We start from the raw sequence: 13,532 nt of genomic DNA, 5'->3' as shown, positions 1-13,532 counted from the left end.
ACTAACCAGTTTGAAATTCAAATTAATCAAACATCTTTATTGATATATTTGAAATATCTTTTCCAGTAGAAGTAAGATGCTTATTAGTTATTATAGCTGTTAAGTTGGTATCAAAGGAAGATGGCAATAACTAGTTGTGTGTTGTCTAAGCTGTGTTTAGATTTCTTAGCATATGTATACATTGGTAGCTCTGGTTTAGTTTGTTCCTTGGTTCTGTGGTGTACCTTTTTCTATTCCTGGAGTGGCAGTCTAGTCAAACAGCTTCGGACTGTGTCTTAGCCCACCTGTTTCCCAAACCTGGGGATTCTGTGACCGCAGTCATGGTTGGACTAATTCTCTTTGATATTTGCAAGAATAATAATCTCCGGGATCTGTGACTATAATCGACATCATTGTGATAGAAAAATGGATTAAAAAATAAAGGCCACTCTTCCAGGCTATTACCTGCACTTAGATCTTTCATTGCAATCAATGGATATATTCTGCTATGTTGGATTAAAACTAAAATATCCTTGTTTCTTTCAGTATTTTTACCATCTTCAGAAGTGTTAAATCCCTCCTTCCTTCTGTCTAGGATGGTGTCTGAGAAGAAAACAGTTTGCTTAGTCCGTGTTATGTTTAAAGAAGCATTTAAAACAGTATCTTAAAATATTCTTAGAAAAAAGTAGTGTTGTCTCTGATTGACATGTAGCATTGTTGTTGTATTCTGCGTTTTTCTTGGTTAATGCTATTCTTTGATTTCATAGCATGGTAGTCAGAAAGGAAAACATTAAGTAGATAAATGGGATGAAAGTAATGTGGATAATTTACTTTTCTGACTGACATCCTGAGTGTTCTTCATGTGGCTCATGCCATAAACTCTCCTGGCTGCTGTGTGCTAGGAAAACTTGCATGCTCTTAGATGTCATAAGCTTCTGTTTTAATTGGAGTTAGAGGCTTATTTTAACTGAGTTTTTAGCTTTAATGCTTTCATAATGCTGCATCTTGAGAAAGTCTGTTACTAGTTCAAGATTAGTACAAACGCAGGAATTACAGGTTATGAGCCTGGTTATAAACTATGGCTAGGATTATTCAGTAATAAAGTTAAGCATTTTAGATGTTTTCCATCATTAAGTCAGTTGGTTTTATTTTTTTAACTCTTCCATGTGTCTGGAGCTGATAAAGTAATCCTTATTTTAAAAAAATTGCTTAGATATTAATTAAATTATCAGATTCTCACTGTGTTATTAACCACAGGCTGGCTTCATTCCCCCGAGCCTCAAAAAGAATCATTTTCTTTTTATTATTAGTACAATGGAAAGGTTTTTATGTGTAACACCTTCAGTCTGTAAATGCATGTTCTTGATGAAGTGGCTGTTTTTCTGAAGGGCTGTCCCTGTTTTACAGGACGATGAATGGTACGAACAGGCCACAGACGTCCGATCACAGCTCAAGTTCTTTGAACAGTTGGAGCGTTTAGAAAAGCAAAGGAAAGATGAGCAAGAGAGGGAAATCTTGCTGAAGGCTGCCAAGGTATCACTTTTACTGTTTTTTAAACTACTTAACAATCCATAGCCTTCAAACAATTATTTAATTTTGTGATGTGTGTTTCATAAGCACGTTTTGTTTCTTACAGTAAGAAAGGTACTGTTGGTGTGACATCACACCTTGAACTCGTGAGTCAGGCTGTGGTCTGTGCTGACCACCCTGGGATAAAATAATTCTGGGAAATGATTTTTACAATTGCCTTTGAAATTTAATAGATGCCAAGGGTTTCTGTGCTGCTGGAGAATCATAGCCTGCACTTCTGGTCTTTAAACGAACTCAGTAAATTCTGATTAATCTTTTTAGAGGCTTTTAACTTCTTAGGTTTTTAGACTTTGTTTTTAAACAGTTTTGTTCATTTGTTCATCTTAATTTAAATGTGTTCTAGTTGCTCCTGTGTAACTGCAGTATTTGATTGATTCATGCATGTCTCCAGTTAACTGTCAGTTCTCAGGACTTGTTCCTTTGTAACTTGAATTCCAGAGACTGAGTGTGCATAGGTGCAGTAGAACAAGCTCAGATAATGTTGTTTCAAGAGCATGTAGGGATAGATAAGTCTCCTACTTGTGACTATAAATTTAATCACATATATCATATCTAACTACAAATAAGTTTATCTCTTAGTTATCCCATTTTTAATTGTTTGAATCTTTATTGAGTTATTTATTGTATATTCTGAAGGGATTATACAGAGCAACTCAATTGTAACACAGCCTCCTGATTTCATGCCATTAATGTTCACAAATTGAGAATTAAAAAAAAAACAACAAACCCAAGCCTTGCTTATTTAGAAATCTGTTTCTCAGTTAAGCTACTTTAATCTGTCCTGTTTGTACTCTTAATTTATAATTGTTCACATTATTAAATATTCCACAAAATTTAAAGCAACATAGATACTTTTTAAATGTTTTAATGAAAACACATTTGCTTTTTCATTCTCAATTCTTACTTACTAAAAATAAAGAAATGCTTATTTTTTATACTGTTTTCTCCATTCAGTGACTACATTTTGGTGAATCGTTTTCAGTGTATCTCGTACTTGTTTGTTACGTTGATCATTTTTTAACGGACATTGAGAAAAATGCTGTAGTTTACAGTCCTTGGTTCAGAAATGTTTCCCTGACTGCACAAAGCCTTATGCAGGCTGGTCTGAGAATGGCTGGGAGGAGTTTCTGGTGTTCCTTCCAAACTGAATTCCTTCATGAATTGATATTCTGTGTTTTGGACAGGGGTTTTTTTTGACGTTGTTGTTTTTGTCTTGGATAATATGAAGTCCTATGGAGTCTAAATTTAGGAAATAAATACACAATCATCAAGTTTCATTCCTATAAAATACAGGAAGAGCAAATTAGAGAATTCCACAACAAAAAAAAATGTAAAAGAATCTCCTAATTTATTTGAGAAAAATCACCTTAATGAAATTATTGAATGCATACTTCATCTTCATAACCAGGAGACAGCTTGGAAGAAATACATGGTACACGATAAAAATATATGAAGGTGAAAAATAAATGAAGGTGTTAAAAATTCAAAACCAAAGCACAGAGTAGCCATCAGCAGTGCTGATTTATCAGTGTTAATGTTTAGAGAGAGAAGCAGAAGACACTGTGGACCCCTTGGAAGGTGCTTATGCAACACTGTGATTTGAGTGTAAATGGCAGCTTGGAACTTTGTTCAGCTGGGGCTGCCCAGTCTGTTCTGGTGGATGGGTGACCTATTGCAAGGCTTATGTAGGACATGGTTTGGCACAATATGGTCAGATGACAATTTTTTATTCTAAATAATCGATTTTACGTTATTTCCTTAGATTCTCTGGCGCTGCTCAAATGCAAAAGCACCGGTACTTGAATGGTGATACTTGTTGAGGTCTTTGTTCTGAACTCCTGTATGCTGATTCCTTACCCAGGATTTTGATTTTTTTTCTGTTTTTTATGAACGTGCCTTGTTGTCTGAGCCCTTGTGGGAAGGATGCAGTCATTGTAATGACACAGTAATGAAATGGACACAGTTAAAACCTGCCCCAGCTGCCTGGTGAGGTGATACCCACCAGTGCCCGATGATTCTCTCTGTCTGTGGTCTGGTGATATCTGTGTCTGCAAAGGGGGAGATGCTTAAATTGGCTGTGGAGACTCAAATATCCACCATGCAAAGGCCTTGTTCCCCCAGTTGTGGCGCCTTTGTCACCTTGATGGTGTCGTCTTTAGAATACAAAAAAACTTTGGGGTTGAAAGTGAAATTTCTGTTTTCCTTGCTGTAGATGCTTAAATCTATCTAAAACCCATATTTATTTATAATTGCAACTTCTTATTGTGCCTTTTAGAGAAACAATGTGATCTTTTATCTTGAGAGTGTTTTGACAGATTATTGTGCAGCAGGTTTTTAAGGTTACTCAGCAGAACCATTTTGGTGAAGTTTCAAAGCTTCCTGCTGGTGGTGTCTCATCTACTATCTCATATGGAAGAACATCAAAAGAACTTGGAGTGAAAATTCTTTTTTAATTATTTACCCTTTGGAGCCCTATTAGCAGCCAAAGTCCAGGTTTTGATAAAGAATAAGATAGTGGAAGAAATGTTTTGGGCATTGAAGCAGGTGGTGTTAAATAATCTACTTAGTAACAGGATAATCAATAGAGAAGATAATGAGAAACGAAGGAATAGGTTGGAATTAAAGGGGAGGCAGCATGAGTCTTTGGGAAGCCTTGAAGCTGATCTGGGGATTAAGCATTACAGTTCAGTAAGAGGGAAAAAAAAAAAAAAGTAAATGATGGCCAAAGAAAGTGTCAGGTTTGCGGGCTTTTGTTCTTTTGAGTGGTGGGTGGGTTTCTTTAGGAGGAAAAAGGAAAACATTTGACACAAGTGTTCTGGTTGATCTACAACTGTAATTTCAGTTGTTACAGTAGGAAATGATTGTAAAATTTGTAAGCGCTCAGATGGGCTTGGTTCTGCTTCAGGAAGTGTTTCTGGGAGAAGGAGAGATCAAACCAGATGAGAAGGAAGAAGGAAAACAAAGTTAGGTTTCAAAAAAATTTACAGTTTTTGACATTCTTAGAAAAGTCACTAAAGTTAAAATAAGCTGTGGTGCTACAGGAGTGTCTTTGAACCAAAGCAGCAGTATTGTGTGGCTTGTTAAATGAGAGAATTTTGCCAAATCTTATGTCCCGTGCCTGGGAAATACTTGAAAAATAGAAACTTCATATCATAAGCTGAGAAACGTTGTGAGCGATGTTCTCATTCCAGTGAGATATCTGGGGGAAGACAACAGGAAAGGAAAAATCCGGGTGTGCTATAGTAGCAATGCAACATGCTATTTCTTTTACATTAAAAATCTAAAAGTTGAAACTACTACTGTGCTGTTTCAGGAGCCAGAATGACCTCAGGGATCCTGCATCATATTCCGTAATGTTCCATAACCTTCCACAATGTTTCAGTGTTCCACAACATTCCAAAATGTTCCACAGCCTTCCCATACCAGCTTTGAATGTGTGGCCCAAAGCTTTGCTCTAATTTACTTTCTAGTAACTACTTTTGTAACTACTTTAAATTATAAAATGTTTAAAGGCATCTTGGTCCCCAAACTGTGACATCCAGTCCCCTCCTGGTGCTTGAAGAGCTCCTGTCTCAAGCCCCCAGAAAATGTGATGTGTCAAAAGGAGAAGCTGTGCAGGGAGGGGCTGAGCTGCCTTGGTTGTCACTGATTTGGGGTTTCCTTCCTGACATGAGCATCACAGGTGAAAAAAAAAAAACCCAGCACAAGATATCCATCTTGTGTATAAACATGTGTGTAGAGTGCAGTCTCTTTAAAGGGAATATTTGGGAGAGTCAGCTCTTGGCCCTGGTTTGTTCTGGCAGTAGGAGCCAGTGGCTGTTGTTGCCAGGTGTGTGCAGAACCAGACATCCTCTCCCGGCCTGTGGGGATGGTGCAGGCAGCACTCGGAGTCTTAAGGCTGCAGAAAGGTCAAAAGCCAGACTAAAATCACCTGAGGAATTTACCTTTACATTTGACATGGTGTGTCTCCTGTGGATTTTCTAAAAAAAAAACCAAACAAAACACCAAAAACCACAACAAAAAAAACAAACCCGAACCAAACCCAACAAAGCACTGGTCTTATTATAGTAAACCCGTGTTCTTGCTGCTTTTATAGCTGTTTCCAAAACCTGGAAAATGCAGGTGGTGTCTGTCAAGTTGAACGAAGTTCTGGTTCTGGGCTAATAATGGAAATATTTCTGGCAGCAGAAGGAATAGGGAGTTGTAGCTGATTTGTTGTTGTTGTTGTTTTTATTTCTGAATTGTTTTTTTGAGGGAGTGATGGCAGTAAAGAGTTACAGCTTGGGGTTGTCCTGGCTCTCAGAAAATGAATTTTTGGCTGTGTTTTAATCTCTGATAAAGTGGATCACGTTAAAGTTAGTGTGTTAATTGTTGTGCTCAAACTGGCTGAATGCTTGTGTATTTTATTATAAAATTAATGTTGAAATTTAATTTCCAATATATGCATTCGTTTAGTCTATGATTTTGAGTGTTATGTATTAGTAGCACAAGTCTGTCAAGTTCTGGGTTCTTAAGTACAACTATCACAAGAGTAAGAAGTGTTCTGTAAAAAGAAAATTTACATAAGTAAATGAAAAATTATGTTTAGAGTTGTTTGTAAAGTTAATTAGCATTTATGGATGATTGGGTAGTACTGTAGGCTGAAGGGCTTTCTTATTGGAGAGATTACTGAAATTTGATGCTGCAGATTGCCTTCCACACGTGTGCTGTGATGACTTGGAGGGGCTTCTCCCTGAGCCTGAGATGAGTTCAGCTGTCATTCCATTTAATCCTTTCCCTCTCCTCTGAGAGCAGTGGATTCGATGCAGCCTCCTGTCTGCATGACCGCTTGGAACTCACTTCTGATGAGAGCAGAGCAAAATAGGAATTATTGTGTTGAGATAATTTTCTGAATTTTTAGGGATTTGTTACTGCAGTTTTAATGATTTTAATATAAATCATTTTTCAGACCTGTGCTTTTGCATTCCACCTCACCATGGTCGTAACACTGAGCAGCGTTTTACCCTCAGCTATGATGCTTTTAACTTTCACTTTTTATTAACAAAGCTAATGTGAAAGCAAAGTGTTTCATGTTGCCAATTTAATTTCTTTAATTAAAAGTGAAAGTTATAAGCTGGTACAGCCGTGGGTGAAGTTCTAATGTCATCAATGGAGAAAAATAGGTTTAAAATTGAAACTGTTGGCACAGCCGTGGCTCTCGATAGTACAGCACCTGCAGTTGTGACTCTTAACTTTATTTAATGAAAAAAGATGAATTGGAGGCATTAAAGACCCCCAGTGTACATATTGGTGAGGGGCAGTAGAGCTGTGAGTGTCTTAGCTGGGATCAGATGTAGCTAAATGCAGGAGAGACCCTGTGAGACATTTCCCAACACTGGTGTTACAAGCTGAGACTTTAAAGCGCACACAAATTGGAACAGAAAGCTTATTTCTGTTAGTGGATCAAAAATCTAGCAAAAGTGCAACTTTGACTTTAATAATCAAGCCAAGTATTGAATTATTCTGATAATGAAACACACCAGAAGTGTTATTAGTCTGTCCATCTGCACAGATGCAGAGTATGCTCCAATTCTAAAAAAATTGGTGCATATATTTAAGTATGGCATGGGTTATAAATACCCTTACAATTTTAAAATCACTACTGCTTTCTAGTTTAAGACCATTCTCTGAAATACCCTTAAAACTACACTGTTCCATGTCTCTTAGATGTCTCTTTTTGTGGCCTGCCTGAACACAAGCCAGGGGAAGAGCTGAGGTTTGGAACATTAGGGAGTTTGGTAACATGTAAATGAAGCCCCTTATTTCTGTTGTTTTGAATATACACATTTAACATATGCTGCTTTTCATACTTTGGAAGTCCAATATTTCCATAGACCTAATGTGATCTATGCAGTTTTCAGTTTCCAGATAAAGAACTCTCTAACACAAAGCACTTTGGCTCTTCACAATTAAAATATCAGGTTGTCTTGTCTAATAAAATAGCTGGTGTTTGGGAGAAATGTTAACAAACCTGGTTTGCTGAATACATTCTCAGTAGGAGACAGCATTTAATATATTTAGAAGTATGTTATCTGCTTAGGATCAGTCCTGGGTTGCTCTAAAATTACTATGGGAAGCTTGCTTGCTTCTAAAGATTTTATTCATTAACAGGAAAATACATTAGGTAAATGCAACCGACTTTATTTACAGATCTAGACATGATGAACAGGGAGGGGAAGGCAAAGGAATTGTGATAAAGTCCTTGGAAGTATTTGGTCTGGTGGGTTCTCTGATTAGTGGGCTTTTCCAAAGCCTTAGAGGAAGGAGACATTGGTGCATTAAAAGATTTTGGAAAAGCATGTTTCATGAAACAGGTGAAGTGCAGCATATTAAGATTTGGGTGTCAGAGAGAAAGGAGAAAGGAAGAGAAACCCCAAAATATTAATTGCCTGGAAGAAAAAAGTTCAACTGGAATTTTAAAAGGCTAGGAGTGATTAGTCACTAGCTTGACAAAAGGAAGTGTAAAATGCTAAAAAAAATTGCTTGGTGATGTTGACTTGTAGACAAGAGCAGAACAGCAGCAAAATTGTGCAAACTCTTCAGAGGAAGGGAGAGATGTTCACGTGTGGAATGGAGTGTAAAGGGAATCCAGTGACATTTCTAAAGCTTATTTAGGCACCTCTCTTAAGCTTGACATTTGCATTTGCTTATTTTTGCTTTAATCTGTGTTAAATGAGCATTGGTGAAGCCTTTTATAATTTACATTAGATCATAAAGTGAAGAATTAATGAAATTGATGTTTATACTTGTCCCTTAATACATTTTAGCCTTCATGTACTGATGATTTTATTTCTGAAGCTTACTGGCATGGTAACCAGCAGGAAAGTATTTGAGTGTTACAAATCTGCTTTTTAAAAAATCTGTTAAAATTTATCTGAACATAAAAGAGTTAAATTCCTTAATTTTTTTAGTAGTAACGATGCATCCAATGTAAAGTTGGAATTCTGCTTCTTTGAAACAAGAACTGGCCTGGATTCTTTGGAAAAGCTCTTTGGCATGGATTCAAGCAATAACTAGAAAATCATTGCACTTTTCTAAATGTAAAAGTATTTTCACCTTCAATCTGGGTTATAAATTTAACTTATCTGCTATTTTAGGTCTTCATTTTTGAAACAAGATTCCTGTACTTGATATTGTTCAGGAATTGAATACCTCTTTTCACCTCTGCAATCATTTTTATCATGTATTTACTGTGAACAAGCTGGAGGTTTTCACAGAGCAGATGATTTGCTTTTGCACATTGAGATTATCCTGAATTCCAGATCTGCTCTTCTTTGCTGGGTTTCTGGGGAAGAAAGAAAAAGCCCCAACTTTTAAATGTGTTACTTTACTTTGTAGCACTTGCAGAGTTTTTCCTTCACTTGTGGAGCCCAGGAAATTGCAATGTTACTTTGCATCTACTGCTTTAATTTTTCTTTCAGTGTCCCCAAACACAACCTACATCTGGTGTGTTTTCCAGGATTCTGTCATTTCCTTGTAGAAAGTTAGTAACAATATTAGAAGTCTCAGCTGGATTCTCTCAGGACACTCTGCTTTCTCCTAAAGCTGACGTGCTTTTAACTTGTACTTTGCATTTGGCGAATTTTCAGCTTCGTACAGTAGTATAACAATACTTTGTGTTTCTGTACTGCTTTCACTGTGAGACTCACAAGGCAATAGAAGTTCATTGTACATTTATAAATTTATCATCAAAACCCACGAAAGGGCTAAATATGCTTTTCCATACATCATACTGGAGAAACTGAGGCTCCAGTGATTGAATTGTTACTGCAAAATGACAGCAAGGACCTTGTTCAGCTCAGTTCATAAATCCTGACCTGAGCCCATCTCCTAGAGAAGCAGCTCACTGACTGGGGTTTTCTTAGTTTGGTTTTTAAACTAGTACATGTAAGTATAATTGAGTTTTTGGTAATTGCTGTGCTGATTAGAAACCCAGCTCTCTGGCAGACCCATATATTTCATGAAATACCTTTTTGTCCTTTGAACATTAACTAGGTGACATTATCTACATTTTTCTTTGCGTCTGGCCACAGCAGTTCGAAGGAAGCTCAGCTTGTGTTGTGGTGGAGTTTCTTCCTTGGTTGGCACAACTGCAGCATGAGAGTCTGGTTTGGTCATTGGCTCTCTCAGATTTCAGTTTGTCATTCCTCTGCTGCAGACACTGTCCTGTCCAACAACCTCTTATGCCAACAGACACAAAAGCACTTGTAGATGTCGTTGGAAGGTGAAGCTGATGTGCACAGTGGAAGACTTAAGCACATCTAAAAAACTCACTTTTGTTTAATGTCACCCTGTGTTATCAGCACCGTGTTTTATAGGTGTGCTGTATTAACCGGAAAAAATATAATCCCAGTTCAAAAAACACCCAACCAAAACCACAAACCCACAAAACTAACAGGAGGAAGGATAGGGAATTCTGTGCCAAATCAAGCCAAGGCACTCTCCAGGTGTATCAAAAGTAGTACACGACCCTTTTAAGTGTAAGCCCTTAAAACATATCTCCCTTTGGTTTTCTTAATGAATTTTTGAATTCTGACCAGAATATGGTATGAAAAATGTAAACACCAGTAAAAAAAATCTAAGAATATGTAAGTTTGCAAACGAATATTCATTCAAGTTTCAGGTCTGCCTTCAGCATAGCAATAAGCAGAGAATGAGACATAGGAGAGGGCACAGATACTCCTTTAGGAGTTGTGTAAATGATATCACTTTAAATCTCAAAGAAATACTGGAGTAGAACTACTGCACCTTTCAGGTATGAGGAACAACAGTTTTCCATGGATGTCACAAGCTTTATTGGAGCTTCTTACTTTTTATGCAACTTTTTGTGCAACGTTTGCTGAATGCTGACCTATCACACATTTATAAAAGTATAATGTGTGTATTATCTGCCTCTTGAATTTTGAATTCTGTCAGTCTGACAACATGTAGTGAGCCCAAATAGAAATTAAATGGGTTTTAACATATGGTTATAAAGTAGTGTGTGTCTAAAGAAATGTTACAGGTTATCATTGCAATTAAATGATCTGCTTTTAGAGCTGTTTCTTGTTTTGAAGGAAAATACAAAAGTTGTCATTCAGCAATATTTATCCAGTTTTTAAAATGACAGCATTAATATTATTAGTAGTACGTGAATGGGTTTAGCAGAATATATTTCTATGCTGTACTAAAAGTAAGCTCATATGGAATAGTAGCATCTTTTATTATAAAGATTTACCTTTTGGGATGGCAACTGTGCAATGGTTTTCTTCATGTTCTCTACCAAGAGCTAAATACGAGCTTAGCTGCAAACAGTGAATTTCAAAATATGTGACTGTAAGGACTTAAATTAAATAGTTTGGATAATGGAAAGGCTGTAACTTCTGCTCTTGGGTGCTTCAATTTATTTGTATTAAATACCTGAAAACTAAACCTGTATGGAAACTTTCACATTGACAAAAACATGGTTGGGCTGGGTTTTTGTTGTTGTGGTGGTTGTTGTTATGGTTGTTATTTTTCTGGTGGGTTTTTTTGGTGGATTTTGGGTGGGAGGCAGTGTTTGGTTTGGTGGGGGGTTTTTTTGGTTGGGTTTTTTTTATTTGTTTGGTTTGGATTTTTTTTTTTTCTTTTTAATTCAAATCTTGGCTACATCTCATTTACAACTGAACATTTAACAGTTTTCTGGGTGAGGCTGGTGGGTTTGAAATTGCACTTCTATCAATTTCAGTGTCCTGTGTTTGATACCTTGTATCCTGTTCCTATTTCTTTGCTATTTTTTAACTTACTGCAACAGATGAGGGGTTCTTAAACCATCTGTTAACCTTTTTTCCCCATTTTTTTACACATGTAGAGTCGCTCAAGGCAAGAAGACCCAGAGCAAGCTAGACTGAAACAAAAAGCAAAGGAGGTAAGCAGAGCTAGAGATCATTACACTTGACATTTCAAGGCTTGAACATATTAATTTTTTATGCCTTGCTACTTGTATATCGTTAATAAAAATCTGACTAAAAACTTTTTAGGATGTATTTGTTGCTTTCCCTTTGATCTTAATGTTTGCAAACTAATACATTAATACATGTGAAGCCTAAGGAGATTTTATAAGAGAATATTTCCATACATTACATTTTCATTTCCATTTTAGGTAGCTGTAGCTTTTGTTGGGTTGTTGATGACAGCAGCTCTAGATTTTGGTGGAAAATATATGCCTTTGTCTTTTTGTAAAATGTCACTTTCTTAGAAATGTGCTACTTAACAATTTTGTTCTGGTAACATTCTTTCAAGTAATGTAATTGCCAATCATTTTCTCTACCCTGTGATTCAGTGGACTGTTTACTCATTTGTCTAAATTACAATAATCTAAAAAATATCAAATCATTTCCCATGAAGTTGTGATGTGTTACCCTAAGAGTACCTTAATTTGCTATAAACGAGTGACTGTCCTTTGCTTAAGGCATCTCATGCCTTAGGATTGGGTTGTAACTTAAATCAATTAGAAAGATTAAAATATCCCTCAGTTGAAAGCAATTTCAGCAAAATGATGCCATTCTTTTTAGCCACCTTGTTTGGAGGTACACATTTGCAGGTAATAATTATGCACTGGAAGGTAAGATGTACAGAAAAACGCATTTACCAAGTTCTTTTGTATTGACCTGTTCTTCCTGTTTTGTTTCCCTCTTGGCAGTATTCTGGAGTCCCGTTAGCTACACAGATTTTATGTATATAACAGTCAAAAAAATCCAAATACATGGATGAGTTTTATTTTTCTTCATTTCATTCTGTGATTATGTAGCGAGACTTGCTGAAATGAGTTCTTGTAAACATTAGACCAGGCCTTAGTGTTTCCAGAGTTAGATTTGTCAAGCAAGTATTGAAATGAAATAGAGTAATCGAGTAATTTGGCAGGAAAAGAGGCAGGATTTTAATAGTGCTTGGGGTTTCTGTGTAGCCAGTGTATGCAAAGGAAGAATCAGATTTCTGAGAGCAGTTGGTGGCAGGCACAAAGGGCTGTTGAGCTGAGAACTGAAGGTGCCATGCTGCTGGCAGTGAACAGAGCTGCGATTAAATGCATTGCTGCTGCATCAGTGTTGGCTTTCCTGGGCATCCTTTCTTGGCCCTTGGAAGTGAAAGTAAATTACAGGGGGTAGCAACCCCACGTTTTTCAGTAGTCAGAGTGGAGCTGCTGTTCCTCAAAAGCTGTGAGGGAGCCTGGTGCTGTGGCACTGCCCGTGTGTGGCTGCAGCACTGCCCTGCAGGAGCACTGCCCGGCTGCAGCACTGAGCTGGCTCTGGTTTTAGTAATCAGGGTTTGAAAGCTCTAGAGACTTTCACTTAAAATATTAAAATTTAGTTACTAAAACCATTTTCTTTTGCAAAGGGGAGTGTGGCATGGCACTGGCAAGATGTTGTTTTAAGATTGTTCATATTTTTTTCTGCATTGGATACTGGATATATGCTGACATCTCAAACGATATTGGCACTGCCAAAATAATAAAAAAAAACATACTCATTTTATAGTATAAAAAGTTGATTAGGTCGATTATAAAAGATTGTCTTTGGCATGGATTTGTCATTTGAAATTAAAAGGTTTGAATCAATGCCAACAAAAATGTAAAAAAATTGAAGACTTCACTGCCAGCTGGGCTACTCTTAAATGTGCTTACAACCCATAGCTCAGAGAAAAATTGCATTTCTTCCAGGTTTTATATAAGCTGGTGAATAAAATATTGTCAGCTTCAGTAATGAGCTGGTTTTGAAGCTGTGATTCCATGATTTCTGCATCCTGAATATTGCCTGAAGACCTTTTTGCACAGATATTCTTGTGGCCTGTAGTAAAGTGGTGTTGGGTAGTGTTTTAAAAAGCACAAAGAGGACACCCGAGTAACCTGCAGCTCTTCTAGTTGTGTTATTTGTCTAATGCTGTGATTGTCAGATAGCTGGGATGTTTTT

General features: G+C 36.9%; 1 protein-coding gene across 1 annotated transcript in view; it reads left to right on the top strand.

Moving 5' to 3' along the window:
• Positions 1-13,532, top strand: part of LOC136296075 (transcription initiation factor TFIID subunit 4-like) — a 148,255-nt gene that overhangs the window by 65,627 nt on the left and 69,096 nt on the right. The window contains exons 12-13 of the mRNA XM_066194898.1: positions 1,387-1,512; positions 11,438-11,494. Coding sequence (XP_066050995.1) covers positions 1,387-1,512; positions 11,438-11,494 — 183 coding nt within the window. The remainder of the gene's footprint in view (positions 1-1,386; positions 1,513-11,437; positions 11,495-13,532) is intronic.

This window comes from Chamaea fasciata, unplaced genomic scaffold (genome assembly GCF_029207755.1).
Source record: "Chamaea fasciata isolate MVZ Bird 193981 ecotype frontalis unplaced genomic scaffold, bChaFas1.0.hap1 SCAF_12, whole genome shotgun sequence".
NCBI classification, from domain to species: domain Eukaryota; kingdom Metazoa; phylum Chordata; class Aves; order Passeriformes; family Sylviidae; genus Chamaea; species Chamaea fasciata.
This window is presented reverse-complemented; position numbering and strand designations above follow the sequence as displayed.